This window comes from Anguilla anguilla, chromosome 4, assembly GCF_013347855.1.
Source record: "Anguilla anguilla isolate fAngAng1 chromosome 4, fAngAng1.pri, whole genome shotgun sequence".
In the NCBI taxonomy this organism is placed as follows: domain Eukaryota; kingdom Metazoa; phylum Chordata; class Actinopteri; order Anguilliformes; family Anguillidae; genus Anguilla; species Anguilla anguilla.
In genome coordinates, this window is record NC_049204.1 from 13,171,380 (window position 1) to 13,182,138 (window position 10,759).

Sequence of the window (10,759 nt, forward strand, 5' to 3'; positions counted from 1 at the left end):
ACCAAGAAAATTGATTATATTTGTAAGGAGAAAGTTTTTTTATAGGTCAGAAAAAAAGGTTGTGTACTTTATAAACAGGGTTCATACACTTTTTCACCAATGATTTTCAATGACTTTTCCATGACTCCTCCACAACCTTGAACTGAATTTCCATGACCAAAACAAATGACTTTATCTCAGCGGGACGATTTAAAATTATTTATTGTAACACTAAGTAAACTTAGGTCTGCATCTGAAACATATGGTGCCTCACTAAAACAAATAAACACCAGACAGACACACTTAGATACATTCTCTCATATTTTAATTCGAATAGTTTAACATTTTTGTCAATGTCTCAAACAGGGCTCGAAATTGCGACCATTTTGGTCGCATATGCTCCCGAAATTTAATCTGTGCGACCTCGAAATATAATTGGGAGCATTTGTGCGAGTGCAAATAATTGTTCTGGTGCGACCTTTTTTTTTTCTTTTTCCAGTCGAACGTCTCTTTCTCTGTACATTAGCTAGTTAGTACACTCAGTATGTGCCTTGTGACTTGTAACACGCAATTCCTTGAAGAGTCGATACATTTTAGGCGTGACAGTTTAACTGTTACTTGTAAACCGTACTGTTATATTGTCGTTTATCAATAAAAAATCTATTGCATATATTGTTGGTGCAGTAAGGCCTACGTTTACTAACTACTACATTAGCAGAAGCGTGCCTGTAAACAGACTGAGCCAGACCGAATTAACTTCTCAAACCACCAAAATACCGTGAAGGTTACGTGCCAATTTACGTTTTATTACTATACATACTATTTTTATGATTGTATTAATTAGTAATTATATTTGAGGCAACTTTAGCTATATTTCCATTACTTTTCCAAAACTTTTCAAAAAATATTATTTTCCATAACTTTTCCAGGGCCTGGAAATTGCATTTTAAATTTCAATGACTTTTCCAGGTTTTTCCTGACCGTACGAACCCTGTATAAAGCAATGATTTATTAAACAAATATTAAGAATGCTAGCCAGCTGAACAACAGGTTACCAACCGCATAACAGAACTGTTGTACACAAACATTGTATTGCAATATAATAACATTAGACGCATATTTTAAAATAGCTCAGAATATTGTTATATCATTTTTACTAGGGTATTCATAATTTATTTCATGACTTGTTATCTATTGCAACTTCCCCAAAACTAGTATGACCGGTTTTTCACGTATTTAGCTCAACGCAAGGGTAGCATTCTGTGTGAGACTAATTTCCAATCAAATTGACGATAAAAAATAAATGTTTTTACAAGAAAATAATGACCGGGACTTCATAGGCCCAAGGCGTAACCTACAGGTACCTTCAGCTGTATCCTCCTGATCTAATTATTTCAGAACGAGTTAATAAATTATTCTGTGATCACGCAGTGTTTCCTCGTATTGGCAAGTAACTCATTTTTTTGTGATAACGCAATCTTTCCTCGCAATTACACAATATTTCTCATAATAGCAACATAATAAAACAACTCCACCAGCCACCAGTGAGGGAAACTGAAAAGAAAGAACTACAACTGCCGAATAACCGAAGGACGTTAGTGATTCGTCCAACGAGTCCTGCGTGGTGACGTCTTACCAGAACGTGAAGTGTGTTCCTATCCTGAGCAAAGAAAGGTTACGGTTGTTGATGTGTGTGTTAGAGGGAAGCTTGTTGGCTAAATAGCGAGTTTATTCGACAGAGGAGCCTAAGTATGCTTTTTCGTAAAGTCTTAAAACTATTACCTTTGAAATCGCATAAGGGCTGTAGTCTAACTGAAGAACCTTTATAATCCATTCACAACTGAAGTGCGAATGCCTCAAGACTTGCTAGTATATGTAGCACGCCCGCGCTATGCGGGACGGTGTGGCCTCTGTACAGTACAGTGCTGGAGGCAGTTCGTTACGGTAGTTGATAACCTTTTCCGACCTTCCAAAAACCTCCGCCGCAAGTATTTTATATCATCATTTTGGCCCGATCGCACACGTGCCAACTCGAAGGAAATGACAGTGTCTAGTTTAGTGTCGACTGGAGCTTGTACTTCCTTCAGGAGAAAGTGGAGAGTCGGCTGTGGTTATATATTTGGGAGCTGCTATAACAGGTTATGGCAAAACAAAGACTTGTACATGGGAATGGATACTGCAGTATCTTTTTTAAAGCGGACCCGTTCACTAGTTAGAGGTAAGTTGTACCGTAGCTTGCCGGTGAAAGTAATTGTTAAAATGTTATGGACCCGATTAAACCAAGGTTAACGAAAGACACCGGTATTCCAGGTACTGCAACTGTGGGTAAATTGTACACACATATTTGTCCAGGACCGACCAGGCTAAGTTAAATTTAAAATCTTGTTTGTATTTGTGTGTAGTTACAATATACATTTGATGAGTGCGTTATTAATGCAAACGCTCAGGAGCACATACCTGTGAGTTTCACTGGGGCCTTCTGCTCGTTGTATTATGTATTATACTTGCATTTCACTTGGTCCCTTGCTATACGTCCTGCAGCATCATCGATATTTGGCAGATGTTAAGAAACAGTGCAGATTGTAAAGCTGAAAAAGTAGTCCTAACTCTAACCCTAAGCAGATTTCCAAATTAGTTCTGAGTCACTCTGGAGCTACCTTATTGCTCTTTGCACTACAGTGGACGTAAAACATATTCAGTTTTTCTCTACCCAACTACAATTATTTATGGTGTTCTTAGTAGAAGAATGACCTAAAGTATCTGTACGCCCCTGGTCGGGGTCTGTTTTTCATGGTTTGAGCTAGGCCCCCTAGTTCCAGCGAAGGCAAATCTTAATGCTACAGTATTCAATCACATTCTAGATGATTCTGTACTTCCCCAACAGTATGGATGAGTCTCTTTCTGTTTCATTATGGCAATGCCTAGATGTTTGATATCCTACTCACCAAACCTGAGGCCCAGCAATCAGTCAGCTGGCACAAGCATGTCCAAACCCTAAAAACAGTATTGTAGCAGAATCTCGTCAGACAACATAGCCAACTGTTGGCAAAGTATGTCACAGATTAAAGACTTTTCACATTTCAACACACACACACACACACACACACACACACATGCGCGAATGCACACATGCACACACAAACGCACACACACTACAAGACTGACTTGCACGATAGACTCCGCATAGATGTAATCAACACAAATAACTTACTTAATATCCTGTCCATTCAATGTAATTTCAGTGTACCTGCTAGAAAATAAAATTTGTTTATTTGTGGTAATAAAACTGATATGTTTCTTTGGCTGCTCCCTGTATTTTCATTAAATTGCATATAGGAAGAAGTGAGATGTGATTGGTGGTTTGGTCAATAGTGTCGCTCAGCAGAACTTTCAGCTCCACAGTTCCAGCTAATGGATTTGGTGAATTTTGGTTTCTGTCCTTGCTATGCCACTCAATGCCAGCTCACATATTGCAAGCCAGCTGAAGGACCTCCCACGTGTTCCTAGTAATAGGGTTATCTGCAGTCTGTGGTGTGAATTGGTTTAATTGTTAATTATGTCACAATTTTTTCGCTTTTACAGAATTTTGTGTAGTGAAGCTAATTTAACACCTCACTGTATTGTTTAATGTAGAATTGAGCACCTCAATCAAAGCCTTGCAGTATGACCTGAAGAAGATGGATGTGGCAAAGTCTGAAAACAGGAAATTCTTCTTTGACACCCATGCTGTGGTCCGGCTGTTGGAAGACAACGGTGAGTTTCTAAGTAAACTGATAATTATCAGGTGTGACATTTTATTCTTCACAGAGGTGTTGAAATGGCACTACCGCTCTATGGCAGTTTCAGCCATACTGAAGCAGGCGTACCAGCCTGTATTGGGATTGTTCTTTTCATCTCCGCAAGGAGTAAATGTTCTACTTGTATATTTTTATGTTTTTTGCTCATTATGATGTATGATTGGCATAAATCCACTGAGCACAAAATCCCTTGATCAAACAAACTAGAAGGGGGAAGGGCATGAATCAGGAGTCGAATAGAAAAAGTCAATGGTCAAGCACGAAATCCAATCAGCGAACAAACCTGAAGGGCTAGATGATGATCGGAAGCGAACAAATAGGGTCACGCAAAGACACGCAAAGCATCACAACCCACAAGTGCCGAGAGAAAATTTCGAAGAGCTAGTCTCCACCGGTGAATGGCAAACAGCAGCTTTTTCAAAACGAGTAACCGGAAACGGAAACGCCAATCTGATCACGTACCGGAAGAACGAAATGTATGCAGCAATGATAAATGTAAAGGCTACACTTATGGCAGAGGTTAGAAAATGGTGATTAACAGTTGTTTGTCATTGTCATACTGTTTCCTTCAGGGTTCAGCACCCAGCAGGCCGAGGTCATTGTCAATGCCCTGATGAGGATCACCAACTCCAACATGGATGTCATCTATCAGGATATGGTCACCAAAGTGCAGCAGGTAAATCCTGCATTTGCCTTTTCTTTACATTTCATCAATTTAGTCGATACTTATCCAGAATTACTTATAAAACAATTTTCCGTTAAACAGCCTAATAATAATTGTAGAAGTTCTACAAAAAAGGATGAGTATAGTGTACTATTTAGACTAAAACTTTCAGCTTACCCGCAACATTATTCATGGGATATTCTACCTGGCGAAGGATACTTCTGAAGGCAGCATTCTGTGATGTCTTCAACTCTGAAGGCAACATATATACTGCTACCTTGTAAGTCAGTACTTTGTTGAAATGGTATGCAACGTATATGTTACATTCAGGGCAAATGTAAGGGGAACCACAGAACACAAGGTAACCAATTTTCGCTCACTCAGGGTCACCAGGAGACACAGCACCTCCTGGTGGACAGGAAGTGAAGTATCAGGTGTTTGTTGGTCTTTGGCAGGAAATCATGTTGCAGAGAGTGATGTCACAAATTGCAGCAGTAAAAAAGGATATGATAATTCTGGAGAAGAGCGAGTTCTCTGCCTTGCTGACGGAGAATGAGGTGAGGAGTACCAGCTAAGCCACTTGTATCGCAGCCTTTAACTCTCAACACAACCCTTTGTAGCAAAGAAGTTGCAAAAGCAATATAAGAGTGTGCAAATGGACATTTATAGGCAAACTAAGAATCTAGTGCTTGGAAAAAGTAGAACTTTTGGCCACAATGTATGGGGTGAACTTTTACATGTTTTCAGCACTTGATGTTTAGCTTGGGTAAATGCTTTCATTTGGTTTGAATATTATTTGCATTTCTGAATGGCAAATTTACCAGGATTTAAACTGTAGGTGTACTACTTCTGTCTCTCTCCCTAGAAAGTCAAGATTGAGCTGTTGCAACTGAAGATGCAACTAGCTGTGAGTAATCAGTTTTCTAGTGATTTCTAGGTAGAAGTTTGTTAATCGTAGCCCCGTTTAAAAGTGGAAATATTTTTACATTTATAATTCCGATTATGATAAAAAAACATTCATGGTTGCCACAATGTAGTGCATTTTGTCTTCACTGTCTTTTTAATACACTGCCCTCAGATTTTAGCTCCGTAACAGTCAGAATTTAATGTCTTTTCATGTTTTCACATTTTCTTCTGTTATTGAAATTGTAAGGACCTCCCTTTGTCATTTGCAGGATGTGATGAATAAAGTGCGCTCTGACAACCTTTTGGACATGAATTTGGAGAAGAGTAGAGTAAAGGAAATGGTAAATGGGGAAAATGTGTGGGAGCTGCTGAAAGTGTGGAAAACACAAAGAAAGCTTTGTTGAGCCGTACTTTTCCAAGTGGCAGAACTGCGTCTTTGCTGTGGTGTTAGGAGCGTTAGGAGGTTCTGACAAATGGGGCGTGCTCTCATAGCTTTAGCAAGTTTAAAAGAGAATTCCAAAAATATAGCTCTACACAGTCAAGCCTGAAATGAGGGCATGAAAACACACAACACACACAAACCGCTACCAATGTTGTGATCACACACCTCTCTGCAAGCGTAATGAACAGTCATCCATTTTGTACTCACAGCGGGTGCTATTCTTCAGGAAAGCTGTTCTAATGAAGTGTACTCTTTTGAAGACCAGTTCTGAATAGAAAACTGTAATTTCAGAAAGCTGAGAACGAGAGGAGGATTTTGGAATCCCGGACTGAAATGATGGAGATGGTGTGTACTTACAATGCACAGACTGACTGCAGTGTATTTTATTTGCATCAAATCTCTCTCTGTGTACTCTTCCCAGTTGTGTACCTTTGCAAATGTGTTTATAATGTTTTCTTGCCCTATTTGTTACTTTCTGTATAGCCATTAAATTAAGTCTGGTTAATTTTCCCTTCATTATAGCTTTGGACAGAAAAGCCTATGGAAAATCTCTGTTATTGTTACGTTCAATGTATATTACTCTCCTACTTAGCATTATTATTAAAGTACATTCCAAAGCCAGAGGATGCTGCATAAGTCTATCTAGATAAGAGTGTCTGCCATATGGTATAAAGTGAAGTGATAGAGATTAGTTTGTTCCAATTAATGGTTAATTGTATGAAACTACTAAGGGGCTAAGCCAGGACAACAGGAATGTATTCATTTTTTGTTTTTATTTCTTGTGCATCAAATGCATACAACTAAATAGATCATTGCACACAAGTCCCCCTTGTGGACAGTAAAAGGTAGTTCAATTATCACAGCTAATGTGGTTAACCTTTTCACTGGTAGTTAATGTGGGAAAGTAGCACTTTATTACAAAGTGTCAGTTACATACATCTTCAGACATTAGTGTCTTCTGTGTAATGATAGAGATTTGTATTCCCATATTTGTGAAATGACTGGCATAAGTAATTTCTTGCCTTTTTGGTGTGTATTTTCTCACCCCTAGAATTCTGAACAGGAGCGGCATTTGACTCAGACCAACATGAAAATAGACACTGAGGTGGCAGGCCTCAAAACCATGCTGGAGTCACACAAACTTGACACCATCAAGTACTTAGCAGGTAATTTGTCTCGTGCCCAATTAATTATTTAGCAAAATATCACCTCCAGTAGTGCCACCTTTATCACAAATGAGAACCATCAGTACTTTTTCTTATTACCATCACAACAATTTTACAAGGTTTGAAGAGAAATCTGATTAAAATAATGCCTACCGCTGACAATGCTATCGCTAACATCGACAAACTGAATCACTCCCTTAGTGTAAAATAGAATTTTTTCATTTCAGACATGGATAGGCATCAGATTTCTCAGAATGAGTTGTGCTGTGTTGCAAAAGTTATTTTAACATAAGAAATCACAGATTATACATGTAGTCATGATGGTGGCCAGACCTCGCAGGTTTTTGAATCAATCTCTGTTAAATCCTGATATACAATTTTTCAGGGACAAACAGGGAAAATATGCCAGTACACGTTATTATTACTTGTGTAAAATTTTATAAAGTCATTTGTCAAAACTGAAGGAATTAACGGCAATTTTGTTAACTGTAAGAGGTTTCCTATTTATTAATCACAGTTGTAAGCATGTCCCAATTGCTACAACATCCTCCATTAATTGTGGAGAAAGCCAACTGAAATTGAACCTCCCCAGGTGATTATACTTCACCCACTGGGACTTGTGGCCACATCCTGCACTGGCAGGATCATTATTTGCATCTTGACCCTGTGGTCACAAAAACTAGTGCTTTAGCTAGATCTGCCACCTAGATAACATGGTTCCCAATGATGTTAAATAAAATAATTTGTTAAACTCAAGGTATTGTGCTATGAACACTCTCTAATTTTGTACATTTTCATTTCAGGTTCGGTCTTCACCTGTCTGACAGTGGTTCTGGGATTCTACCGAATCTGGATGTGAAACGGAGTGACAGAATGGATCATCTCAGGGGGGCCCCCCCTAATCTCCATCCATCCACTTTCATTGGCTGTCAGCTTGTTCCACTCTCCAGAAAAGTTTGAGTCACCAAAGGGCCTCGTTGAGCGTTCTGGATTTCAGTCACTAAAGCCCACGGTAGCGGACCACTAAACCACAGGATTTACACAGGTCCTCAGGCAATAACAATAACCACAGTTGGAACTTCAGATTACAGTCTGCAAAAATAGTAGACTATAATGAAATAGTCACTGACTCCATGTCAAATTCATCACTGAAATGAAGTGCATGGAGGCCTGAAATGCCCCTCCTTAATGCCCACGCATAGATTATACTTATCAACCTGAATCACCTAAAATCCTGTGTTTTAATCAAACTAGTCTGTTACTTGTTTTTTTTAGGGAATTTTAATATACTAAACGGTGTGTGTGTGTGTGTGTTTGTTTGTGCGTGTGCATGCGTGCGTGCGTGTATGCGTTATCATATTGATTTTTAAAGATAAATATATTAAATGCACTTTATATGTCAAATAATTAAGTTTCTAAATTATGATTTACTTGAGATTACAGAGCATTTATTTTCTGGTAATTGTGTGATTAATTCACAGAATTAGAACAAAAAAATAAGGTCATTTGGTCCAGTCTAAAAATTCTCCAATATTAATTGGAGACTGGGTGTTGAATGATATCCAGTTTTGTCCTGGTAATGGGGTTCAATGGCTAAAGAACTTTATCTGTTATCAAAAGATTGCTGGTTCAGATCTCTAATTAAGCACTGAGGAAGAGCAGTGTATTAAATCAGATTTGGCCCAGCTAAAATATTAAGTTAAGTGCACCAAGCTTGTATAAAATAATTCCCCATGAAGGCTATGGGCTACGTATTATTTTGTTCCAAAACAATTTGCATTAGTATAAAATTGAAGTCAGGAAGGGTAGATTTTGGTCCACCAATTACTATAATTTTTCAGGAAGTTAGTCCCTTCTTTTATGCCAGTGCCATTTCACTTTTGAAGGACCAGAGAACTGTAGTCGTCGTTTGCCTGAGATTTAAATAATACTTTTCGTTCATTGAGTTTGAGCCTTAAGGAGAGGTTGTACATTTACAGTTTTGCTCAGAGCAAGAGTGCAGTCTATCTCTACTACCAATAACCCATAAAAGCGAAGCATTCCATTTTCTGAAAGGCATACTGTTTTCAGGATTAATATATGTGGTATATGTGTGGTATATTTGCAGGATATTCACACACATCATATGGTCCATTTGCTTTGTGCTGTCTTCCTCGGCATATGGGGAAATAATAATGGCTGTGTCTGTGTTACACCAACTTCATGTGTACTGAAATTGTATCATCTGATATCAGATGAGGAATTATATATATAAGGTTGATTACGTTTGGTGTTTCATTAAGGAATACAGGAAGATAGATATACATCTGTAATGTTTTAAAAGGGTATATACTACCTTGTGATCAGTCAGCTGAAGTGTGGATATGCAGATTAGTCTGGTGTGAAGGCTGGTGGTGTTGAACCAGGAAACATTGCAACCCCCAGCGCACAAATTCCAACAAGACATTTACTCAGATATAGAAAAAAGATCCAAGTCTGTAGCATATCCAACACCACACCAGGCTTCTTTTTTTACAAACTGTAGGGGGGCGATGTCGTCTTTGGCATCACACAGATGTGACGATAAATGTAGAGCCCTGTCACACAAAGCCCCCACATCGCACTCTCATGGCACACTCTTGCTTGTATATACATACTTTTTATAGCTCAATGCAATGTTCTAACCACTCATGCCTTAAGGTATAAAAGGACACTTTAAAAACATTTTAAACATCTGATTTTTGTAAATGCACTGTTTCTTTTATATCTGTTTGCTGGGAACATTTTGAAATTAATTGAATTAAAATACATATGAATCATTTGAGCCTCTGTTTTTGTCTGCATTTGATTGGGACACAAATATAGAATGATGGGCGTGTGTAACTAACATTACAGTGAGTTGGAGAAAATAAATTCCTGTAGTAATGTGTTTTGAAGCATCAAAAATGTATGTTTCAACCAAAAATTATATTGCCAAGGCTATCTTTGTTAATGTGAAAGTAGGCTGCCCTGTGAATTTTCTGAAACCCCTTAAAATGATCCTCCGCATTAAATTTTAGTATTTTACCTCAACTCACATCTTTATATGGGTATTATTTTTCTCCTGGTTATGTCAAAACATGGCTGAATGAAGATCCAATGAATTTACAGTGAGCGTGGCTGTCTCAAAGTTATGAAACTTGATATCAGCATCTATAGTAGGACCAAGACTCCAGCCCTGAAGGCTTAGCCCTGTCCAAACATATGGTAGCACTGTAGAGATCCAAATATAAAGAAATATTCAAAAATTCACTGCTGATCAGACATCAGTTTTTGTATGTAATGCAAGGTTTTAACATTAAAATAGACTGATACACACCAGCGACTTGTTTTTTAGTGGAAGGCAATTTTATTGTATTAATTATAATAGATTATATTTATATAAAAATTATATAATTCTATCTGAACATAAACTCATTGTCCTCATAAGAGGATTTTTTTTTCAGTTATCGGTTGCTACTAGTTACAGATAGTAAGGAGAAATTAAAAATGCACAGAAAAAAATGGTCCGAGTCTCAAGAGGATATGGTATTTATAAACATTTGGGATTCAGAGGGATGCCTCCCCGTGAATTAAGCCTATTTCTGGAGCTAGTCTACTGCATTCCAATTTAGTGCAATGTAACATAATGAATGACGTAGGCAAATTGCATTGTCAGCCAGTTTGGCATCTGGCAGCGATACTAATCCCTTACATTTCGTGATTATTGATGAGGGTTTTAGCTGTGAAATACATTTCTGGAGACATCTTAGTGGTAACCTTTGAGGTACACATCTGTGTGAACCTA

At 38.1% G+C, this 10,759-nt stretch overlaps 1 protein-coding gene across 2 annotated transcripts; it reads left to right on the forward strand.

The window, feature by feature from the left end:
- Nucleotides 1-1,614: 1,614 nt before the first annotated feature.
- mcur1 (mitochondrial calcium uniporter regulator 1) lies at nt 1,615-9,757 on the forward strand. 2 transcript variants are annotated; one of them, XM_035416063.1, is made up of 9 exons: nt 1,616-2,197; nt 3,613-3,732; nt 4,349-4,452; nt 4,896-4,997; nt 5,306-5,347; nt 5,616-5,687; nt 6,080-6,133; nt 6,840-6,954; nt 7,758-9,757. In XM_035416063.1, the coding sequence occupies exons 1-9, from the start codon at nt 1,831-1,833 to the stop codon at nt 7,811-7,813; spliced, it is 1,032 nt and encodes a 343-aa protein (XP_035271954.1). In that variant the 5' UTR covers nt 1,616-1,830; the 3' UTR covers nt 7,814-9,757. The 2 variants fall into 2 exon arrangements, with proteins under 2 accessions (XP_035271955.1, XP_035271954.1); XM_035416064.1 differs by lacking the exon at nt 6,080-6,133 and having other exon boundaries at nt 1,615-2,197.
- Nucleotides 9,758-10,759: the final 1,002 nt, after the last annotated feature.